The sequence below is a fragment of the Panthera pardus genome, unplaced genomic scaffold, assembly GCF_024362965.1.
Source record: "Panthera pardus isolate Hobbes unplaced genomic scaffold, ASM2436296v1 HiC_scaffold_26, whole genome shotgun sequence".
Classification (NCBI taxonomy): domain Eukaryota; kingdom Metazoa; phylum Chordata; class Mammalia; order Carnivora; family Felidae; genus Panthera; species Panthera pardus.
Window position 1 is genome coordinate 14,931,295 of NW_026526832.1, and position 25,311 is coordinate 14,956,605.

The 25,311-nt window shown below is 35.8% G+C and overlaps 1 protein-coding gene across 13 annotated transcripts in view; it reads right to left on the reverse strand.

The window, feature by feature from the left end:
• Positions 1-25,311, reverse strand: part of BIRC6 (baculoviral IAP repeat containing 6) — a 222,596-nt gene that overhangs the window by 171,382 nt on the left and 25,903 nt on the right. For all 13 annotated transcript variants that reach the window (XR_008418046.1, XM_053891020.1, XM_053891019.1 and 10 more), the window contains exons 2-9: positions 24,255-24,436; positions 21,439-21,576; positions 15,769-15,962; positions 12,898-13,009; positions 11,970-12,052; positions 6,836-7,058; positions 6,596-6,756; positions 2,303-2,361 (exon numbers count right to left, since the gene is read on the reverse strand). Coding sequence is in view for 12 of the 13 variants with exons in the window: in XM_053891020.1 (XP_053746995.1) it covers positions 2,303-2,361; positions 6,596-6,756; positions 6,836-7,058; positions 11,970-12,052; positions 12,898-13,009; positions 15,769-15,962; positions 21,439-21,576; positions 24,255-24,436 (1,152 nt within the window). In the remaining variant the exon portion in view is untranslated. The remainder of the gene's footprint in view (positions 1-2,302; positions 2,362-6,595; positions 6,757-6,835; positions 7,059-11,969; positions 12,053-12,897; positions 13,010-15,768; positions 15,963-21,438; positions 21,577-24,254; positions 24,437-25,311) is intronic.

The following is a 25,311-nucleotide window of genomic DNA, read 5'->3' on the forward strand; positions in this document are numbered from 1 at the left end:
GAATGACATAGGCACTGTCTTGTAGCATTATGGTACTACTGACCTTCTGACCATGTCAGAAGGAAGGTCGTCTGCTTCAGGATGGACCACAGGTAACTGAAACCATGGAAAGCGAAACCACAAGTAGGAGGGAGGGGACTACTGTACATATTTTCCTACAAATGAATTAACTAGTTATAAATCCTACAAGGAGGGAATTAAAAATTTTGAACCAGAAGGATTTTTTTCTCTTACCATAGCTACCTTTTAATACTACATATGGACAACAATCCCAACCCTAAATGAGGTATCATAGAGAAAGTCAACAAAAATACATGGTGACTTTCTTAGATACTGGAAAGTGAGGTAAACAGGACTATAGTATCTAAAGGAAGTATGAAAGAGCAACTAGGCATAGATGAAACAGATAAAAGTAGAAAAGGGAAAAGGAAACTGACCAAAGAGACATTATAATTACAAAAATACCTACTGAGATCCTTAGACCCAGAGAAAAGAACAAAGCTACAGCATACAAAGGAAAGGTTATGGTTAGAATCAAAAACTTTGAGAGCAGAAAAAGGAAAATTTAGTTCAAACACTTCACTTTTCAAAGGAAAAACTAAGGCCCAGAGAGTTTGACTTGACAAGACGCAAGAGTTAGTAGAAGGGTTCAAGTTCTAAACAGGTCTCCAGGTGACCTGTGACCAGTTTATTATTTTTATCAGATTAAGAAAATGCAATTGTAGCTCTTTTCTGTTTTTACAAAAGGACAACAAAATGGGAAAACAGCACTATCTTCATCAAACCAAATTTTTTTTGATGAATCTATTCTTTATTTTTCAAGAGCTAATGATACAATTGTATATTATTCAGGACATTTCCCTACTTTAAACATTTTTTTCATTGCTACGAACTACCTCAAAAGACAAGTTAGGTTTAACCCCAAATCTACCCCAAGGTGTAGCATTGTTTGGGGGCTTTAAAAAATTTTCATGACAATTTAGAATTTAGAAAGCACTCGCCATTCTATAATTACTCGAATTTTTGACAACTGTTCTATACAAAGCTGTGTCTCTTCCACACAAGTTACACATATCCTTAGTTCATAAGATTTGACATTACAAAACAGCCACAATTTAATAAGTCACTTTTTAAAAATACCGGTGCTTCCCAGGTTCTATGCTTTATATATTTTTATCTTAATCAGTCCCCAAAACTCTAAACAGATGTTAACATAATTCTTTTATGTATTATTATGTATTAGGAAATGCATTCAGCCTATAATAAATAACAGAGTTAGAATTTGAATTCTGATATAGAAAAATTATTTTAAGATGTACTATTAATTAGCCTTGCCTATTATATAAAAAACTACATTAAAATGCAAAGTACAGGGGCGCCTGGGTGGCTCAGTTGGTTAAGCAGCCGACTTCGGCTCAGGTCATGATCTCGCGGTCCGTGAGTTCAAGCCCCACGTCAGGCTCTCAGAGCCTGGAGCCTGTTTCAGATTCTGTATCTCCCTCTCTCTGACCCTCCCCTGTTCATGCTTTGTCTCTCTCTGTCTCAAAAATAAATAAACGTTAAAAATAAATAAATAAATAAATTAAATAAAATAAAATAAAATGCAAAGTACAGTCTTTCACCCTAATATGTCATAAGATAATGAGAAAGGCAGCACTTACTCGATTGCCTTAATATCTATGATTTTATATTTTAAAATATATTTTAAAATTTATTCTCTATTCACCTGTTTTATTTTGGGAATAAAGAATCTTAATTTCAGTATTACTTTTATATAACTACAGAATAAATTATGCAAATAAACTGAACACATTCTGTCTTAATGTCAATTCCTTGACACCTATGACAAAACTTCAGTGGAACTATCACTTCAGGGGTGCCTGGTGGTTCAGTCGGTTGGGCGTCTGACTTAGCTCAGGTCATGACCTCACAGTTTGTGAGTTCAAACCCTGCATCGGGCTCTGTGCTGACAGCTCAGAGCCTCTGCCCCTCCCCCACTCATGCTTGCTCGCACGTCTGCGCGCGCTCTCTCTCTCTCTCTCTCTCAAAATAAACAAACATTAAAAATAAAAATCACTTCAATCTGTTTGGCTTGAATATGTACCATTTAAAATATAAGTATGGGACTCCATATATACTAATTCAAGACCTCTAATGTGCAAATTTGAGTTTTCTGTGTATATTAGTGAAAGTTCAGAGTTTGCATTAACTGAGAAATTTAGAATTAAGTAATATTTAGCTTTACCTACAAATGAACAACTGCAAAGATTTAAAAAAACAGACAAACATTTTTTTTACATACCTGTCACAGAATCTGATCTGGAATGCTCTTCACTGTCTGAATCCTCCAGTAAATCGTCACTTAAAGACAAAGCAAAAAATAATTTAAATTTCCAAAAAAAGTATACATGAGACAAAGAAAAAAGTACAATGACCACTGCCTTGTATCTCAAATATAAGTATCATACAAAACTATTAAAACTAGCTTAAATGACATATAAGTAGTCTGAGATCATAAGTGACTAATAATGCTGGTAATGGATTACCTTAAAATCATGAAATAAGCATCTGCTTGGAAAAGGGTGTGGAAACCACTAAGAATCTATAATAAAATTTGTAGAGATATGAAGACCGTTAAGGTATGACAGAAAATAATCTAGGTAAATAAAAGGATAAAAGAGAGAAGCAGCTAATAACATCAAGTACAAACTTTTAGTAGCAAAATTTTAATAACACTGTGATACAGAATTCCGGAAAGCTGTCCTAGAACAAAATAAAAGAGCTACTAAATAGGTGTGTATGTACACGTACTCACACACATGCATGTATTTCACTTTTGTTTTGTATTTGGTTGGTTTTGGAAGGGGTGATAAGAACTCTGTGACAAGCAGGGAAACTATTACAACTCAGAAGTCAGGGGTTAAGAAGAGACAATAGTTCCTCCTTTACTCTTCACTGTGTCAAAAAATCACCAGCCTCCCTCTTGGCATTATCTTTATCCTCACTCTCTATTGTTCACCAACAAGAAAAAAACGTAACAAAAGATCACTCTGGCACAATATTAGGCTGTGTCTGTACTCTAACAATCAGCATTTCTACAGCAGTGCTAAAATTCTGATGACCTCAATTACAAAAATAAAAAGATTCATTTTGGAGGAAAGTAAATATTAATTCTCCCTTTTTGAAACAATGTATTTCACTTACAACTGAAATAACCAGGTACTTGCTTTAAATGAAATATAAGTTAGTAATTTCCGTTTAAAAAAAGTTTGAAATATGGGAGAGGGGGAAGACTCAGACACTTTTGACAAATTCCTGTGTTTTAAATTTTTCAAGTAGAAGTAACTGTCCATAAAACAATTTTGTGCTATAATTTAAAACAACAACAAAGAAAAATGTGCAGAAGTTCAAGATCAGTTGCTGATTAGCCTCAAACTATTTAAATACTAACTGGCTGGTTTCAGAGAAGTAATAAAGATACCGGGAAAATTAAATCCCAAGAGGAAATATTAATGATTGGGAATTACCCATAATGAAGAACTCCAAACCAAGATACAACAAGCTTCAAGTATCGAAAGGTTTTTACATTAAGGAAAATAACCAAATATTACCCACCTATAATGAAAAAAAGGTTAAAAAAGTAGTTGTATATTTTAAGGAAGAAATTCAAGGCACCTTGATAGGCTTTACAAATAACTTACAATATTACAAATAATGTTCCAAAGGGTTGCCAGATAATCACCTTAACAGACAAAAAAAAAAAAAAAAGGTTCTTTCTAAAGTTTTTCAAAATACAGTTTTTTCATAATAGCTTATGACAGAAAAATTCTCATACCATTACATAATAAAATCATGAGTAAAATGATTGAATTGTACACTAAAAGGGTGAATTTTGTGATATGTAATTATACCTCAATAAAACTTTTAAATATGGGTTAAAAAACATAAATACATATTAAAAAATTTAACATATATATATATTAACATAACCGAATGATGTGAGTATGGGTACTCTACGTTTCTTCAAGTTACTTCTCTGTATTGTCTAATTTTTCTACTTTAAGCATGCATTAGGTATATAATACACACTACATTTCCTGAACCCTTGTACACACACAAAATCTTTTGCAGAGTAATAAATGTGCAAAATAAACCAGATATTATAAGTAAGTTTTAAATGGTTAGTTGGGATTATCTGTTTTTGAAAACTGAAGATTACAGGGATACCTTAGTTTTGATACATCAATACTATAAACAACTTCAAAATTAAATGCAGGAAATTTCTACCCATTTGAAAAACATAATATACAAATGAGACAAAAATGTTAATTCATTAAAATTAAGTGTGTCCCCAAATAAGTATTCTTCTTTCCCAAATAAAAATTCTTCTCTGAATGAATTCAGAACAAAGAAAAATGTTGCCTTTTAAGTAGAAAGGGTTATAAACAATTCGTGGGCAAACTATACTACTAACTACTTTAAGCATCTTGGCTAAGCTTTAATCTGTTCAATTAAATATTAATTCTTCAAGCTAATGAAACTCACAGAGTATATTTTAAAACCAAATATATTGTATCTTGTAGCACAAAATCAGTAGTAGTTTAGTTCATTATATTTACTACCAGTGCAACAGAAATCCTGCTGCCTCTGGGGGAGGGGAAGGCCAGAGAGGGAGACTGAGGTTAGATATGAAGTTCCACCTCTTCGGCTTCCTCCTGCCACCCCAACTTAAGAGTACTCTTTCTGTATGATTCGCTTCACTTTCTCAGGAGAAAAGTGTCCTTCTATCCTAGAAAGACTGCCTCTTAAAAGTAGGCAGAGAGGTTTATATCCCAACTCCAGCACACTACCCCACACAGTACCTGCCCACCTGAAATACTGGATACACGTTTACCAAAAATGTACATTTTACCTAAGTGAGTGTGTGTGTGTGTGTGTGCGCGCACGCGCGCGCGCATCGGCGTAATCTTAAAGAGTATGTCTTGAATTCAATTTTTAATCCCCAAATTACAAAACCCCAAGACAAAAGTTCTAATTAAAATCAGTGTTCAGGGGCACCTGGGTGGCTTAGTTGGTTGGGTGTCCGACTTCAGCTCAGGTCATGATCCCGTGGCTCATGGGTTTGAGCCCCGCGTCAGGCTCTGTGCTGGCAGCTCAGAGCCTGGAGCCTACTTTGGATTCTGTGTCTCCCTCTCTCTCTGCCCCTCCCCTGCTCATGCTGTCTTTCAAAAATGAATGTTTAAAAAAATTTTTTTAAATAATAAAAAAATAAGTAAATAAGTGTTTAAAAGCACATACTAATTTCATCATCTTATATAAATTTTCCACTAAGAAAATCACAGACCTCAAGCACACTTACTTTCTAGTCCTATTGACAAATGTGCTCAAAACTCAAATTATAGGTCAGGTGCTTTCCCATCAAGTTCTCACAGGGATTTATAATAACTAAAAACAACCATGAAGCTTTAATTCAGTCTGTTCCAGAGCTCAGGCCACATTCATTTACCTACCCAGAATTTATACATTATCATTACCAAGACAGACTAGACAGAGCTAACCTTCCCAACTAATATATCATGAATTTTCCATTAATTCCCTTAATAAAATAATTCGTACTAATAAAATTTTACATGAGTTCTTAATGAAAACACACGCCATCAAAGGGACTATGAAGCAAAATACTGTTCAACCACGAACTGTGGCATATAACATCGATCACACATCAGTAACATAAGAAGCCCCTGCAAGTGAAAAATGATAGACCTCCTCAGCATCAGGGCACCTGACCATAGTTAAATAGGCTCCATTTCACATTGCTACTCTCAGAATCTTAAAAGGGAGTAGCTTCTACTGCCTACCACAAGTTGGGTACTTTGTGGAACCCTTTATTCGGTCCACCTGACTACACTGCAGACATTCCTCTATAGTTCTAGCCGAGTTCAGAGCTACAACTGCAGTGTCTTGGGAGACGAGTGGGTGAAGTGAGATTATACTTTGACTCTCTTACCCCCACGCAGATCAAATACAGCTACAGAAATCAAGACTGTCAGAAAAGCTGAATGGAAAAGAATCCAACACAGCATTTTTACCAGAATGTCTCTTTAGCAATCATGCCTCAACTCACTGCTGACTACTGATAAACTATTTTACATAATTGGGTCATCTTGCCTAGCCAGAAGTTTTTTTCACTATCCAACGGTACTGATACAATTTAAGGTGTCAATGAAAAAAAGTGGAAACCAAAATCATTTGGTTCAACTGCTCTAGGAAAAAATATACAACAAGATAAAACTTCAAGTATAATCCGAGGATTTCATTTCATTATTTAGACTTTATTTTTCAGTGCAGCAATTATTTCCAGTTGGCACAGATTGAGACAGAATATAAAAGTACGTTTTACAGACTATAGCATTTCTGAATGAAAAACTTTTCTCAAGAATCACAGAGCTCTTTCAGATCTAACAACTGAACATTTATTCTCCATTCTCTTGACCTAATATTTTTTTCTGCCTCTTTAATTAGAATTAAGAAAATATAAAATTTAGGAAAACACCTGACTTTTATAAATGCCACTAAAAAAAAAAACCTCACATACCTATCTCCTTCTAATTTGGGTATATCTGAGCAACTGGAGGAGTCTTCCAGCCATGCCAAAGTTGGTCTCCTGGATTCAACTGCTGAGCTTGGCTCTCCGGACAGAATAAGCTGTTGTACAATTGCTGGATCATAGGCATTAATTTCAAACTTTAAGTGCACCTAAACAAATGAAAAGCCTAAGTTTAAAACTGATTTTTTTCCTCAACTACTAATCTATCACTTCAAAATTGAAACATACCTTCATAAGTTTGGAAACATCCCATATGCAGATCTTTCCTCGTTTTGTTGCAGCAGCTAGAAAATGAGGGCAGCTCCCCGACCCAAAGCAAGATATTCGGTCAGTTCCATCCGTACAAGGAAACTGTGCAGGACTTGTTGCGAGAGTGACTGACAACGGCACATTCTGTGTGTGCTCACCTTTCACAAATGGGCAGTTTGGGGAATGTCTCTCGTGTTCAGACCTTTACACAGATTAAGGAAGGAAAAGTTTACTGAACAACATCAAGCTGTTAAATCTGTAGATTAAAAGAGAACTCCAGGATCTTTCCTTTTTTAAAAAAACAATTAATTAGACTTTATTAAAAAGACTCAAATACCAAATCACTCCATCTGATCAAGATCACTAACATCCTACCACTCACTTTGGTAGCAGTTACTCTTCACTTGAATGGATTACATAGAAGGTCAGTCTCAAATGACACAGAACACTACAGTATAATTTATACTCTATTAACATACTGATAAAATTGTTTTAAGTTCTGATAATTCCTCACAGTTTCCTACATCTGTAAATAAATAACTACTCTGTTTCAGTTTAAAATTCTCCATAAAGGTACAACAGGTAATAAGAATGTATTATATATTTGAAATTTGAGAAACAAATATATCTTAAATTAGATCTTAACACATGTACACACACAGAATGGCAACTAAGCAGAGGTGATAGATGTATTAATTAGCTTGATTGTGGTGGTCTTTTCAGAGTGTACATGTACCAAAACATCAAGTTATACCCCTTAAATATATGTAATTTTTACATGTCAAAGATCTCTCAATAAAGCAATTTTTAAATTATATATAATTATATGCATACTTACATTTATCAGTGGCCACAATATAAATGATATAGAGTAAAAACTCAACAAATGCCATTCGTAACACAAAAAATCTTTTAGTAAAGATCTGAAAGCAAAAAGATCTATAGAGTATGGATAAAATGACCTAGATTAAGAACACACGTAGGTGAATAGGTGGCTCAGTCAGTTAAGCACCCGACTCTTGATTTCGGCTCATGATCTCATGATTTCTGGAATCGAGCCCCTCATTGGGCTCTGGGCTGAGAGCACATAGCCTGCTTGGGATTCTCTCTCTTCTTCTCTCTCTGCTCCTCCCTCTGCTCACTCCCTCTCTCAAAAATAAACTTAAAAAACAAACAAACAAAAAAAGATGCGCAAATACATCTTATACATTAACTACAGGACCAGACCAGATAAATAACCTCTAAACAAAATTTATTTTGGGGGGCGCCTGAGTGACTCCGTCAGTTGAGCGTGGGTCTTCCACTCAGGTCATGATCTCATGCTACACAAGTTCAAGCCCTGCCTAGGCTCTGTGCTGACATCTCAGAACCTGGAGCCTGCTTCAGATTCTGTGTCTCCCCTCTCCCTGTCCCTCCCTGGCTCGTATGCTGTCTCTTCCCCTTCTCTCAAAAACAAATAAACACTAAAAGAAAAAGCTTAAAAAAATAATTTTCTCAAATATTGAAAGCAGGATCAACTTTTACACTGAAAAAATTATCTCTCCAACTTTGTGACTACTTTGTTTCTTTCTGGTTATTCTTTTTTTACTTTCACTAGCTGTAATTACACAGCATTATTTGAAATGCCACGATGTTTCTACCAAAAAAAGTCTTTTTTTTTTTTTTTCATTTCCATGGCAAAGAAATAAAAACTATACTTAAAAAATATGCTATTCCTTGGGGTGTACATATTTCTTTATACAAGGTACCTACAACTTACCTATATCCATATGTAAATCCTAGATAATCTGTAATACACCGATGTCTTACATAATTGCTTTTACATGGCATCCCCCAAGCATATATTTCAACTGGATTCCCTCCAGCTAAATCCTAATATATTTTTCTCTTTCCTAAGTTTTAACTTTTTAATTAAAATGTTATTTACACAACACATGATTATAAAGCTAAATATCACTCAATTATAATATCCAATCCCAGTAATCTCTTTTCCCACCTCCAAATGACCACTTTTATGAGTTTAAGTGGTATATTTCTAAAATATTTTTTATACATATAATATAGGGTTTTTTCATTTTAAAGAAAAAGTACTATTATATGAATCATTCTACAACAGATCTTTTGATAAAATAACATACCTAAAAGTTACTGAAGGTGATTAATAGAGAGCAAACTATTGATTCCTTTTATTTTTACTTGTTGGATAATAGATTTTATGAGTATACCATATTTTGTTTGGCTATTCCATCCTGACAGGTATTTAAGATGACTCCATGTTTACAACTGCAGCTTCCAACCATTTTTATGCCTCTTTGCATACAAGAGGAATTAGTTCTCTGGGGTAAATAAGTACAAGTAGAATTAACAGATAATAGGGTGTGCTCAATTTATTTTTTAAAAACTTCAATCTCCCTCCAAAGTAGTTCTACTGACTCCCACCATCAAAATGTGAGAGTCCCATTCTCCACTTGTAAGTCTTCCTTCTTTTCCCGCTTACAGATTCAGAAGGTACCTAGGCTCAGCTCCCCAGCTGTGCTCAATCTTACTTCCTCCTACCCATTTAGAACACTGTCCTCAGGCCATCAAAAATACTATCAATTGCTCAAATTTGAAGAATCCTGAATCCTTCCTTGGACAAAGAAGGGGTAGAATCTTTGATTCTCTGACCAAGCTGAAAATCTGAACCAATTCCCCACAATCAAAATATTTTTGAATAAACTTATATTCTATAAAATGACATAATTTTTCAGGTGGGTTAAATAACTGAGGATCAGCCTGAGAAACTAAAAGGACACATTAAAATGGTTTCTAGGGGTGCGTGGGTGGCTCAGTTAAGCATCCAACTCTTGATTTCAACTCAGGTCATGATCTCACAGTTCTTGTGTTCAAGCCCCACGTCAGGTTTTGTGCTAACAGTATGAAGCCTGCTTGGGATTCTCTCTCTGTCTCTGTGTCTCTCTCGGTCTCTCTCTCTCTCTCTCTCTCTCCACCCTCTCCCACTCTTGCAATAAATTAACTAACTAAACAAATAAATAAAATGGTTTCTAAGGGTGACTAGGTGGCTCAGTCGGTTAAGCATCCAACTCTAGATTTTGGTTCAGGTCATGATCTCATGGTTTGTGTGCCCCAGCCCCACCTCGGGTTCTGTCCTAAGAGTGTGGACCTGCTTCAGGTTCTCTCTCCCTCTCTCTCTCCCCCTCCCTCGTTCTTGCTCTTGTTCTCAAAATAAATAAACTTTAAAACAAACAAATAAATAAATAAAATGGTTTTTAGGGGCACCTTGGTGGCTAAGTCGGTTAAGTGTCTGATTCCTGATTTTGGCTCAGGTCTTGATCTCATGGTTAGTGGGTTCAAGCCCTGCATCAGGCTCTGCGCTGACTGTGCAAAGCCTGCTTGGGATTCTTTCTCTCCCCCCCACCTCTCAAAAATGAACATTTTAAAAAATAATAAAATAAAATTGTTTCTATATCTTGGGGTGCCCAGGTGGCTCAGTTAAGCGTCCGACTCTTGATTTTAACTCAGATCACGTCATAAGATCGAGCCCTGTGTTTAGTGCAATCTGCTTAAGATTCTCTCTCCCCTGCCCTCTCTGCCCCTGACCCACTCACATTCTCTCTCTCTCTCTCTCAAATTAAAAAAAAAAAAAAAATTGTTTCTATACATATATAAATGGTTTCTAGGGGAAAAGACTGAGTTCCAAATAGAACTTTAACCTAAACTGGAAACTGCATGTGTTTGACTCGCAGTCCACAGATGTTTCATGCAGTATACCCCATTGCAAGCTGGAATCCATGCACACATTCCAATAGACTTTAGCTAGTTCACCCCATTCACATCAGCTGATTAACATTCAGAAACCTCAAACTAATTTTACTACAAAAGAAATGATGTATCTTAAAACCAAATCAAATCTTGGCTCCGTCACTTATTAGCCATATCCCCTTTGACAAATTTTATTTTCTGTATTTACATTGGGATAATTCCTATCTCACTGAGTGACTATAAGGATTAAGTTGGGACTATTCTCCATTCTCTCCTATAAAATGACGATAATAATATCTACTTCATAGGGCTAATGTGAGAATTAAACAAGTTAAAAATATATAAAGTGCATAGGATGGTATGTGGTAAGTGGCATTATATAAATACTTGTTATTATAATTACTATTTCTATTAATAGGACCTCAGTTATTCATAAAAATTAGGTTTTGATACATGCTCTCTAATGTTTAACCAAGTTCTTCCCTTTTTCTTTTTTATGTATTTATTTTGAGAGAGACAGTGCTAGCAGGGGAGGGGCAGAGAGTCCCAAGCAGGCTCCACACTGTCAGGGCAAAGACCGTGGCAGAACTCAAACCCACAAACTGTGAGATCATGACCTGAGCCAAAACTAAGAGTCGGGTGTTTCACCAACTGAGCCACCCAGGTGCCCCAAATATTTAACCAAGTACTAAAGTTTCATCCACTAGAATTCAAATTACCACAGACTCCCTAAAATTACTTCAAAGTTAAAAACGTAAACTGTAGGGTGCCTGGGTGGTTCAGTCAGTTAAAGCGTCCGACTTTGCTCAGGTCATGATCTCATGGTTGGTGAGCCTGAGCCCCACATCAGGCTCTCTGCTGTCAGAATAGGGCCCACTTCAGATCCTCTGTCCCCCTCTCTCTCTGGCCCTTCCCCACTCAAGCTCTCTCTCTCTCTCTCTCTCTCAAAAATAAATAAACATTAAAAAAAAAAAAAAACTTTAAAAAAATGTAAATCATAAGGCCATCCTCTATGGATTCCCTACTGATAGGCTGCCCTCAACAGACCAGGATTAAACTGCTGACGTTTATCATGCTGTATCAGCTTACTTTGTCAAAGCCTTCTGGTTTCAGAGCCTAATTCTATTTCTTTGGCACTTCTCCCATGTAGATTTTAGGAAGTCAAAGACCTTAGCTACTATACGCCAACTGATGTGACAGAGCATAACACTCTCATTCTCTTAGGACTAAGGCAAAAATACAGATGGCAAAAAGGCAAAAATATTACTCTATCTAGATGAAATAAGGAAAGTTTAAAAGCCTACTTATAGGACTAACTTAGCCTATCACATCCAGAAAAATCAAAACTCACCAAGGTTCATCAGTAGGTTCCCAACAAACGAGACATACGCTACAAGTAAAACACATGGCTCTATCATCTCCAGATGAGGCAGGCTGCAAGTTTATAAAGAAGACAAAAAGCTTAATATTAAAATAACCTTTTAATGAAAACACTTCTTAAAAAGTTCATAATTTTAGGTAAAATACCATACTGAGGAAAAGACAATCTATACACTGGTCCCAAAAATACAGTGAGTGCCCTAATGCTTAAATATTCGCTTTATTTGAAAAATCGTGTTTCATCAAAAAATGAGCACTAAATCAAACATGGAGGCACACACATACTCAATCTCTGATCTAGCATCTTCTAATTGTATTATTAAAGTATTTGAAATACAGTTAAATATATAAGGAAATAGAGTCTAATGGATTTTATTATTAAAAACAATATCATACAACAACACAAGAAAGCCAAGTAAAAAAGGAAAGCTAACTAGTGAACCTAATTTGTGTCATATTCTTCAAGACACATGAAACAAAATGCCATATATATAAAATGTATCAAAATCTGAACATATACGTCTGAAAACAAACATTAATATTTTTGAGCACTTACTCTACTTAGCACCTACTATGACCACAGATGTAGTAAATTTACTATATAGTTAAAAAATATATATATCTGATTTCTGAAAGAAAATAGTTATGAAGCATTAACTCAGCTGTTAGTTACTTGTAACAAATATTTTTTCCTTTTTGTACACAATACAGGATATAGGAGATAGCCAGTCAGTATTATGATCAAATGTCCAAGAATAAAACAACTCACACAAATGCAAAAACAAAAGCACACAGCAAGGTTGCATAAAGTAAGTTTTTGAAAGAGTATTAAAATGTTGATGATTTTACTGAAGACTACAAAAGCATACTGAAAAACATGTTTTCTGAGTCTTTTTCACCTGATGATAAAATCCAGCTTGAGCCATGGGATCTGGTTGTGCCCATCTATAGCCTACATGAGGCCATGAGGTAAATGTCTCCCGTCTGTTAGCTTCACTATACATCAATGATCTAAAAGTAAACATACTTTATGTAATCGAAGGTAGGCATCAAATTATAGTGACGCTCCTATTTAACAATGAAGAAAAATTTTACTAAATTATCAACAAAAACTGGGAATGGACTAATGACCAAGTTCCAATCTGTATTTTAAACTAAAAATGATTACTTTTAGCAATTTCCCTTAAACAGTGTAGGCAAAAAGAAAAGATTGACGGCTACAAGTGATAATTCCAGAGACAGATTAAATTAACGAATGTTGCAGAATTACCAAGCAGAGAACAGAAAATCTAGAAACGTAAAGATAGAGAACCATATGCTTTCATCATGTGCCAAGTTTTACATAAATGGATAAAACCACAACCAAAGGAACAGTGGTTTTATCTCAACCTTGTTGAAAAAGTATTTTCTGGTTTAAAAAAAATTTAAGTAGAAAGCAGTTTTCCTTCTGTTCTTTCTCCAGAGAAATCCTTTTCCAGGAAAGCTATACCCTTCAGGGAATTATCAAAAAAGGAAATCTTCATATGTTTTCATATTAAAATATATAGCTTGCTGTGACTAAACCTATAACCTAGGCTATGTTTTTAAGTGAGTTTTTTTAATTTACTTTTTAAATTAAGCTCTATGCCCAACGGGGGGCTCAAACTCACAACCCCAAAATCAAGAGTCACATGATCTACCAACCAAGCCAGCCAGGCACCCCAACCTAGACTATTTTTTAAAGAATGATACCCAATTTAGAAAAAGTCTAAATGGCTTCAAGAAAGAAAGAACTGGTAAGCAAAGGTTATTCCTCCAAATACAAAAGTCCAAATGATAAGAGGAAGGGGGAAAAAGAGAGAAAGTGGTATAAAGGTCATCACAGTGAGACCAGAAAAATACTTTTCTCTAAATTCTTCCCTAAATTAGCACATAATTTCTTACAATATTGCCAGGGAGTTTAGGTTTAACTCATAGTTGTGTTCTGGTTTAAAAAAAACAAAACAAAAACAAAACAGGGGTGCCTGGGTGCCTCCGCTGGTTAAATATTTGGCTCTTGAATTCAACTCAGGTCATGATCCCAGATGGGATTGAGCCCCACATTGTGTGTGGAACCTGATTAAGGTTCTCTCTCCCTCTCTCTCTCTCTCTCTCTCTCTCTCTCTCTCCTCTGCCCCTCTTCACCGCTCGCTGGCTCTCACTCGCTTTAAATTAGAAAAGAAAAGGGAAAAAAACAAAGTTGTTGGGTTAGAAAAGCCTTATCATTCACAGGCTATAAATGTCTTCAGGATTTGTGTCAGACAGAAAACTGTCCACTTACTTATATTACCAAACAAAAGAACAACAGCATCTAACAGACCCTGACTCAAACCTCCAACAGACCTAAGTTCATGAATGTCCTTATGAGGTTCCTAGATGCATTTTTACTGAAAAAAACAGCACAGACTACATCAAAATTAGTATTTTGAGACATTTAAACACCTCCAGAAACACTGAATATCCTATCCACTGAACGCATTTCCTAAAATAAGACATTTACCACAGCTTGCATGATTTCTTTAGAAACCTAGCTACTGTTTGCAAAGAAAATAGCTCTGAAGGGCTGTTTTATAATCTCAAGATAGGCACAGCTCTAGGAAAAGAAATACTTATTCCAGGTACATATTTCCACCCCCCTCTCCAGACATAGTCTAAGGAATATTTTAATGACAGCCATACTACCTATTACCTAAAAGCTATTCAGATTATAAATGATAGTTTCTACATTTTACCCAAAAGACACAGATTGCAATACTGCTACAGAATATAAAAATCTTTCCCAAATGTTAACCAAAAGAAGTTATTTATATAATAGAATCACTCAACAAAAAAATAGGCAACTGATTAAGCAAAAGTCTCAAGTTTACCAAGACATAAGCTAATAAATATTGCAAACTAATGTAAGAGCCACACTTAATAGAAGTTAAAGCTAATTTATTCGGTAGTGCCTTTGTTAACATCAGCATGTACTATTTATAAATGTACTTCAGAAAAAAAGCATAGGAAGTTATAATTCACATCCAGTGAAAATGTGAAAATGTAAAATTTTCCCCATACATGGGAAGGCAAAGGTGAACTTATCAAAATTGCTAGATTTAATATTTCCTTATAGCATTTCTAAACTTCAGTACTTTTAGTAAGAACCTGATATATGTTATTTCAAATTTAACATTTAAATGAACATATTACTGACTTTTTAATTAGTATTACACAGAGTAGGACCTCAATGAATCTCTACTGAAGAAAATACTGGCCAAACTAAGATTTTTGTGAACTGCTTAAATCCAGGGAAGGAGGCACAGAAACTGTAATTCAATATCACCCTGATTTTTCAACTCTTCTCATTTTCTAAGTAGGAAACAATATATAGCTCTTCTACATGGATTCTGGCATAGCTTTTCAACTTATAAAAATTTATCTCAAAGGTCACAAAATTTCAACCAGGCAAAATTCTTCTTCTCTACTGAATAATTATATTTTTAAGTGGACTCAAATATTTACTATGTACAGAGCTGGAATTTTCAAAGTACAGTTTTATGGCCTCTTTAAATACCTCCCAGGCACCAAAAGAAATTATTTAATCGCAATTCAAATACTAATTCACTTCAGTATTTTGATACGAGAATCTGAATGGTTTTCAAAATTATTTTGAAATATATTTTCAATCATAATTAAATTTTTGTTATTCTTGGTTAATCAAAACCTAATTGGTTCAATTTCACTGTCACATCTCTTCCTAAGCAAGGTTATACCTGTCCACAGAACGGCCTGGCCCCACTCCAAGTTCTGGACGAGCACTAGGTAAGAGGTAAGACAATCTGTCCATCACTGAGGATGCCACAGGTAAGGCAGCAACATTTTGATTTATTTTCTTGAGTTCATTCACAATGGCACTGGCAATGGACTTCAACACATGATGAGGAAGATGAAATGTAACTGTGGCCCACTGAAATAAATTGGGAATGAAAGCAAAGAAAAATGTATTCAACAGTTTAAACCAAAACTATAACTTATACATTACAAAATAAAGAACTACTTATCAGTTTCAGGTCAGTTTACTCTATTAACTCAACATTTAAAGCAGAAACTTGCAATTATAGAAAAAAATGAAACCTCAATTAGAAAAAGTTTAGAACCTGATGGTAGCACATCTTCTTACGTATGCATCAACAATTGAGGATAACGAAAATCATCTGTTGTTTTTCATATTCCTCCAGCACATTTACAATGTTAAGCACAAACTAGGCACTCAAACATCTCCACTCATAAGAACATACTTGTGTATATACTTGTGAACATACTTGTATATATACTTGTATATATAATACTTGTGTGTGCATGTATATGTGTGTGTGTATGTGTATGTATGTGTATATATATATATATATATATATATATATATATATATACTTATATACTTGTACAGTGTATCACTACTTGGCATATGAGGATTTACTTCAGTTTAGCAGACTCTTATGTATTTGTTGTTAGTTAATTCAGCGAAGCAACTAAAAGCACAGATGTTGTAGTTACACAGACTTGGATTCCAAGACCATCTTCATCATCAACTATGTGACCCTGATCAAATTAACTTCATTCTCCTGCTTCTGTGATATGGGGAAAAACAAATACCTACTCACATAATGTTCTTAAGAAAATTCAAGTGAGAATTGGTACAATCTTTAATACAGTAAGCATTCAACAAATATTAACTATAATTATTTAACATAAAAATTATTTTAAAAGTTAGAAAGCGAAGATGCTCAGTATTATCCTTCCAGAGAAGTAAGTCTATAAAACCATTTCATTTTTATATCCTATCTTTGCTCACCTATGGTTTCCACGGTGTCTAGTACATTCTAGGCAGCCTACTAAATTATTACTTATCTAACTAGAAAAACTTGTGGATAGAGACACGACTTATCTTGCTAAAAAGAGAGACAGAAAGAAATTGAAAGCCTCTTACTTTGTTTCTAGAACTAACCCATTCATAGGTCCAGAGCCTCTTGCTTGAATCCCCTTGAGAAAGGATACTACAATATTGCCCCACTTCACTGTAAATCATACTTCAAGCCTTCCCCAAAAGCACCTGTAGACGACATTCACTACAGTCACTGTCCATGAGGAAATAGAAAATATTATGATCTTTCAGGCACTACAAAGCAGTAGCACTGAACTAATTTAAAACATCACTGTGGTCCACTAGTGAAAGTGGGGATTTGTGGTGGTCAAGTGATTAATGGAGTTTTTTCCCAAAGTTGTCTCAGTGAGCTCTGTGGATCCCCGTACCTGTGTTGTAGTTATTTGTCCCATTACCAAATGCATAATAGGAAGAGATATAAAACAGACAACTAGAAAAATTTCCACATTGTTTCTCTGGTCCTCTCTAAAAAGTAGTAAAGGAACAAAGGCCAAGCGGAAGCACCTAGAACTTCCATTCTCTAGAAAGCTACTAAACCAGAACAATACCACATTCTTGAGGAAATCTCTGAGATTAATGCCACTTTAAGAGACCTGATAGATACAGGGGAATTCAATCTCACCTTCATTTAACTTCATTTTCATTTATCTCACCTTCATTAATTGGCCTGTTTGGCCAATGCAAAATGTAAATGGATCGGAAAGAAAAACTGTGGATTATAAACTATCAGGTGACTTCAATTGCAGCTGCTGTTCCAGATGACGTATCTTTACTGGAGAAGTCAACAAATCCCTTGATATCTGGTAGGCAGTTACAGTTTTGTGAAATACTCTTTCTTTATACCAATTTTTAAGGACCATCCAAAAGTAAACTGCTTTTATATGGCAGTAACACCCAAGCTTCAGTCTTACCCTGGGACTATATCTCATGCTCTTTAGCGTATCTAATCTGCAGAAATCTTGATGAACTTAACATCCTGCAGACCACCACACTGGTCTACTACATCATGCTGTAACACACTATAGCATGACGGTGATTGGTCTGGATGAGGAGAAAGTAGCAAGGAACTTACATGCCTTAGTAAGACACACGCAAGCCACAGAGGATCAATAATACCCAGAAAAACTCAGAGTCCTACAGCTTCTGTGAAGTTTCTGGAGGTACAGTGGACTGAGCATGTCAGGATAGTCCTTCCAAGGTGAAAGACAAGTTGCTTCAACTTACAGAAGCAAATACTGAAAAAGAGGCACAATGCTTGGTAGGCCTAACTGGATTCTGGACCCAATATTCAGTATATGTGAGTGTGCCACTCTATCAATTTTCAAAGAATACATGAGGCACAGAACAAGAAGCTCTGTAGCAGGTCCTGGCTGAATCACGAGATATTCTGCCATCTGTACCAGTGAACACATTCAATGACATGAGAAGTGTGTGTGGCAAGTGAAGATCCTGAAAGGCCTATCTGACAAGCTACACTGGAACAACTACCAGCACAAACATTAGGGTAAAGCCATGCCCTCTTCTGTAAATAACTGTTCTTTTGAGAACAGTTTCTGGCTTCCCAGTCCTGACAGAAATTAATACCAATCCATGAAATATGTGTCTGTGCGATCAGAGCTGCCCAACACAAACTAGATGTTATATGTTATATAGATGTTATACACCAAACCATAAAACTGGGCACAAAATACAAGTTTCCTTCATTAGGTGATTTATAAATCAGTCTTGAGAAAGTCCAAAAGGCCAGTTTTGGACAAGGTGAATAAAGCAAGTAACTCAGACTTCTTCAGTACCTACTCTTGTTATAATCCCGCCTTCTCATTCAGCATTGATGGCTTCAGAGAGAACTACATAGAAGGTAAACGTGGAAGAAAAACTTTGGCTCTGATTTACAGATGGTTCTGCACATCTGTACCACCCTAAAGTGATAGCTACAACATCACAACCTCAATCAGGATAGTAGTGAAGGTAAATCTTCTCAGTGGGCAGGACTTCAACCAGTATATTGGCTGTTCTCTTTGTCTGGATTGAGTACTGCCCATAAGTAAAGATCCTCACTGATTAATGGACAGTAGCTAATGTTTTGGCTGGATGGTCAGGCATTTGGAAACATCAGGATTGTAGCCAAGGGTAAAGGTCTATGTACAGACCTCTCAAAATAAACATAGAATGTGAAAATATTTATGAAATACACAAATGCTCATCAAAAAACATCTACTCCTGAGGAAACTGACAAATTATACACATTGTATTAGTGTCACTATACGGTTGAGACCTAAACATAACTAAATTTTAGTAGTTACTATCACCTAGGGATACGTAAAATATTTTTGGAACTTTGTGTCTCTCATTTCTGGGGACAGGGAGAGGGAATCTTCATTTATAAAAAGTAAAAGCATCGTATTCTTGTTGTATCAGTATTAAAGGTTCAGGTATGTACAGAAAGTGTGTATGGAGATGGTGAACAGTCAAAGGGTACGCTGTGCCAATTATCAAACTATGATCTCTCAGCTCCAAATGGACCCTTTATTTCTCTTCCCTATCATGCTAGGGCTAGGACTCTGCAAACTGCATTTCTTCTTTGCCAGCCGGTTTCCTGTCTGTCAGGTTCTGACACAAGGAACACAGGATGGAAACTCGAAAGCACGATGGGGGGGGGGGGGGGGACGGGGGGCGGACGACTTCCCCTTGCTATTCCTTGTCACTACTGTCAACGCTGTTTCAGCACAGGACCTGGTGGCAGCAGTTGATTCTTACAGTCTCCAGCATTTTGTTTTGTTTATTCAGCATTCCCAGAACCAGTCTCACAGAGCTCCTCAGAAGCAGTAACACCAGCCAAGCTGCACCTCTCTTCAGAGATCTGTGTCTCAGCTCCACAAACTCCAATCCCCAAACTCCTGAGGTACCAGCTGGGCAGCAGCTCCTCCTGAGAAGTCTGAGTCCCAGACCCATAGGGCCTATTCTCTAAGCCTGTATGTGCTGACAACCCTCATTTCTTGTTCCTCCAGACCAAGGTGAGAGCTGCTTCCTGTAGTTACTATCTGTGTGTTTACTCACGGTTTCCATTTCACTTTTTCAATTTCCAAACACAGGTTAAAATCAATTCTTTATGATAGATTCTCTCTGTTGAAATGCATAGTATGGTTTCTATTTTACTAAATGTCTCATCAATGGAATAAAAGTTAATGTATCATTGTAAATCTATATTAAAAACTCAGTATCAGGAAGGATACAGCTGATCTGACAATTAATATCAAAGATACTCAAGATACATTCTTAAATTTAAAAAGCAAGATACAGGGGCGCCTGGGTGGCTCAGTCGGTTAAGCGTCCGACTTCAATTCAGGTCACAATCTCACAGTCCGTGAGTTCGAGCCCCGCGTCGGGCTCTGGGCTGATGGCTCAGAGCCTGGAGCCTGCTTCGGATTCTGTGTCTCCCTCTCTCTCTGCCCCTCCCCCGTTCATGCTCTGCCTCTCTCTGTCTCAAAAATAAATAAACGTTAAAAAAAAATTAAAAAAAAAAAAAAAAAAAGCAAGATACATGCTACAGTCTGAATGTGTGTTTCCCTCAGCAAAATTCATCTGTTGAAATCCTAACCCCCAAAGGTGGTGGATGGTATCAGTACTGGTAAGGCCTTTGGGAGGTACTTAAGTCATGAGACTAGAGCCCTCATTAATGGGATTAATGCCTTTATAAAAGAGGCTCCAGAAGGAGCCCCTGATCTTTCCAGCATGTCAGGACACAGTGAGAAGGAGCCAAGTATGAACCAAGAAGAACTTCATCAGAAGGCAACCATGCTGCCACCTTGATCTTGTACTTCCCTGCCTTCAGAACTGTGGGCAATAAATTTCTGTTGTATATATGCTACCCACCTAGTGGTATGGTTACGCAGCCCCAACAGATGACAGTACATCACGACATTTCTGTATAGTTACAACTGTACTTGAGAAAAAAGGTATTTATAAGCACAAAAATTATTTTTAGGAAAACGGTTTTTACTTTCTACCTTACATTCTTTGGTACAGAAATTTTATATGTATCGCATTTATAACTTAGACAAAAAAGAAAAATCAGTAAAATATACCCAAGGATTTAATTCAATGCATCATCTGGCACAGACATACTAGTCACATCACCCCAAGATTATTTCAACAAAAACCCAAATGGCCCCCATTTTCAAATACATATTCCATTTCTCACTGAAGCTCATCACCTGACAAGGAGCTCTCTTTAAGCCTCTCAACCAACATAGAGCCACCAAGCACAGAAGCTTTAGGAACAAAGTTAAGCAAAACAGTTCCCATAACCTGAAGTTAAACCTCAGTAAAAAGTTTCAACTTGAGGTGACTTATAAACACATTTTTTTCCCTAAAGGTGAGGAAAAATCTAGAACTGGAATATTTTCAAGGGGAGATGGAGAGTATGGGAAAGACAGAGAAAGGCAAAAGTATGGAGGTGTGAAATAATCCCAAACAAGGTAATTTTGTTTTAACCTCTTACCTTAGCAACTTTATGGTTTGCTGCAGTCTCATGGGATGTATTTTTTAAACCATCTTTGAGCTGTGTGATGAACAAATCATAACCCTCCGTACTAGAAATATCTACCTTTTCTAAACATGCTGATAAGAGCTGCTGTGCCTAAATTTAAAAAAAAAAAAAAAAAAAAAGATGAACACAGAAAATTAAACACAACAAAAAAATGTTACACTCAGATCCTTATTCAAATATTTTAATTTGTAATGATTCTAACAAGTACCATGCTGCTTTTACTTTTTTAAACAAACTTAACCATATATTGATTTGAAGAGCTGTTAAAAATTAAATGAGATAAAGCAATGTATTCAGTGTAGTATCACAGAATAAAGCTTCAATACATGGGAGCTATTAATAAACCACAGCAAGATAATAATAATAAAAAAAAACAAAACTGGACAAACTGACACCATGCTCAAAAATGAAAGGTAGGGGCGCCTGAATGAATGGTTCTGTCAGTTGGGCACCAACTTCAGCTCAGGTCATGATCTCAGTTCGTGAGTTTGAGCCCTGCAACAGGCTCTGTGCTGTTCATGCCAAGCCCACTTCGGATCCTCTGTCTCCCTCTCTCTCTGCCTGCCTCTGTCTGTCTGTCTCTCTCTCTCAAAAATAAACATTTAAAAATAAAATGAAAGATAAAATTTTAAAGAGATAAATGTAAAATCTTTCAATGAGTTTTAAATACTCAAAGTAAGCAAAACCATAACAGGGGCATTCACTAAGTCATCAGGTAATATAAAAGAGCCCTCTGTATTGTTACCCACATATTCAAAATGAACTATCTTAACAGAAATGCGTGGTCAACATATGGAAAAGAATACATCCACACTGATCTAACCAAACCTAGGACCCCATACTCCAGTGAAGACAGTGACAAACTAATGTGGTACAGTAAAGGATGCCTGGGATGGTGGAAGGTCTACAAACAATATTATGTGAACAACACAGTTGTAATTATTTAGGTAAATAGAGAGAAATCAGCAAGTGGATGTTAAAGGTCAACAAGGGGAAGAAGGTGGTAAAAGTCAGGTAAATACCTAATATTTCAGTCAGTAGAGAATGAAAAATACTGACTTGAGGATCTATTTCATTATAAACATTCCAATATTTTATTGTAATTCTATAGTTCTTTTTAAAACCTGAACAGTTTGATACCATCTTTCATTGTATTATATCCTTTATTAAGATATCAGCCTTAAGTCATCATCTAGTATAAATTCCTCAAATTAAGATGAAAAAATGTTCAATACAACTAAAACTAATTCTCTGTCCAAAAACTGTATTTATTTATTTTTTAAGTTTGGCACAGAGAGAGAGAGAGAGAGAGAGACCAAGTGGGGAAGAGGCAGAGAGAGAGAGAGACAATCCCAAGCAGGCTCCACACTTTCAACGCAGAGCCCCATGTAGGACTCAAACTCACAAACGGTGAGATCATGAGCCAAGGTGAAACCAGGTTGGATGCTTATCCAACTGAGCCACAGTTGGCTTATCCAAGTGCCCCATCTGTCCAAAAATTTTAGACAAGACCCCAGATCCAGATATTCTGATGACAAAAAGAGGACTACTCTCTTTTTAGAATTCAGACTTCCAGCAACATTCTTTCAATATTAACATATAACTGATAACTGTGATATAACACTAAATATGAAATCTAAGTTGATATATATATATATCAGTATCTTTTTTTAATAGCCTTCCAAAAAGAGAATAAAAACATTTATACTGCACTTTATTTTTACACACTGATACTTTTCATGTCCTAAAAATGGAAAATATGCTATTTTTATAAACTCGTTTTATCAACTAATCATATCAATCCACCAAATGCAAAACACTTCATAATTAACAAATTGGTATGAAGACAAAAATGGTACCTTACTTTATTACGGAACACAGCATTATAATCTTTTATATTCTACTTAAGATGATTTAATCCAGTAACTTTGAAAAATGTACTTTTAAATTACATGAACATCAATGCACACACAAAATAATTTAAATTAAGGTGGACTTACAAATTAAGTAATGAATATGTAACACTACAGAAAAATACACAGAGGTAAAATTTTAAACTGGGATTGTTAAGAGACATGATACATAGCAAAGATAACTCCTTTCTTTTATATTTTTAAAAAAATAAAGAACTACCTCTTCTTTCTCAGTCTTCTCAGCTTGATGTGACCATGTGACTAAATTCTGGCCAAGGAGATGAGCATGAAAAGGATGTATATGAGAGAGGTTATGAAAGAGATCAAGAAGGAATGAAGGAGAGAGGGAAAATGGAAGGGAAGGAGGGGAGAAAAAGTAGAAACAAAGGGAGAGAAGGAGGGAGGGGTCACACCCCTTCCCTGAGTGCTCCCCTGGCCTTTTGCCCTTCCTTTCGCTATGACTGGGAAATACTAATGAGACTGGGAGCAGCTGTCTTGGACTCAGGAGATGGAAGCTAACTGTTGAGGAAAGTAAAGTTACCCCTACCCTTAGCCCTGCACTGTTACTGAAAAAAAAAAAAAAAAAAAAAAAAAGATATTGCTTAAGTCACTGTATTTTGGGATCTCTATCACAATTTAACCTGTACGGTTTACACTTAAATACTTCAATAAATGTCAATTAATTACACAGAGGAATTAAACAAACTTGTGATCTAGAAGTCAATTCTTTATTCTATATTTACAAGAAGGGGTACATATATAATGTTGTCAAAGGACAACCTAATTCCATTTAACAAGTAACAGGTCTGAAATTATATTAAGTAGAAAAGTACACTGATACTTATTTCAACTTACCTCTGTAACAGGTAATTCAAGCTGAACCACATCATCCTGCTTTGAAACTGGAGTTTGCAGAGCAGTGTCTAACAACAAGATTCCATTAAGGTCCTTCCTACACCCTACTGCATAATCATCCACAAATATAACTTTATCCACCGCAGATATATACTGACATTTCACCTGTCCACCTGGTTTAGCTGTCAAAAGAACAAAAATTCAACACTTAGGTTTAAAGGCCAATAGTCCATTAAAAATACATGTTTAAATGGAAGCTAAATACAGTATTTAATCCTGGAATGGAAAAAGATTGCTCTAAAGGACATTATTAGAACAACTGATAAACTTGCAATATGTACTATAGCTTAGATAAAAGTATCAATATGAAATTATCAGAACTTGACAACTATGGAGAATATAATTGTTCTTAGAAATAAACAGGGGCTCCTGGCTGGCTCAGTTGGAAGAGCAGGAGACTCATGATCTCGGGGTCATGAGTTCAAGCCCCACGCTGGGTACAGAGATTAATTAAGTAAATAAAACTTAAAAAAAAAAAAAAAAAAGAAAACAAATAAACCTAGAAATAGTAAAGGGTAAAGGGGCATGATATATGCAACGTATTCTCAACAGAGCAAAAGTATGTATATATGTGCGGAAATGACAAGCAAATGTGGTGAAGTATTTAAAATTAAAATTGGTAGAACAGGGTGAAATGTACAGGGAAGTTCTTTGTACTATACTATTTCATAAAGTGTTCAGAACAAAATTTTTAAAAATTCAGTATTTGTCATTTTGTGCAAAATTCAATAAGCATAAAGTCAGCATGGACAGTTTCTAGGTAATTACCACAGAAGTTTTTGAGGTCTTTTATAGATGAGATAAAATTATGGAAAACTATAACCCAGGTTAACAGAACTAGTAAAGCCTCTAGTTCAATCCTCACCGAGAAAACACCATCAACTACCGTTGAAGATCGATGTTTTCTGAAGTTTCTGCTGAATCAGTATCAGAAGGGTATTTTAATGGAGAAAGTCAGTAAATAAATGAACCATAAAATTTCTCAGAATAAGTTACA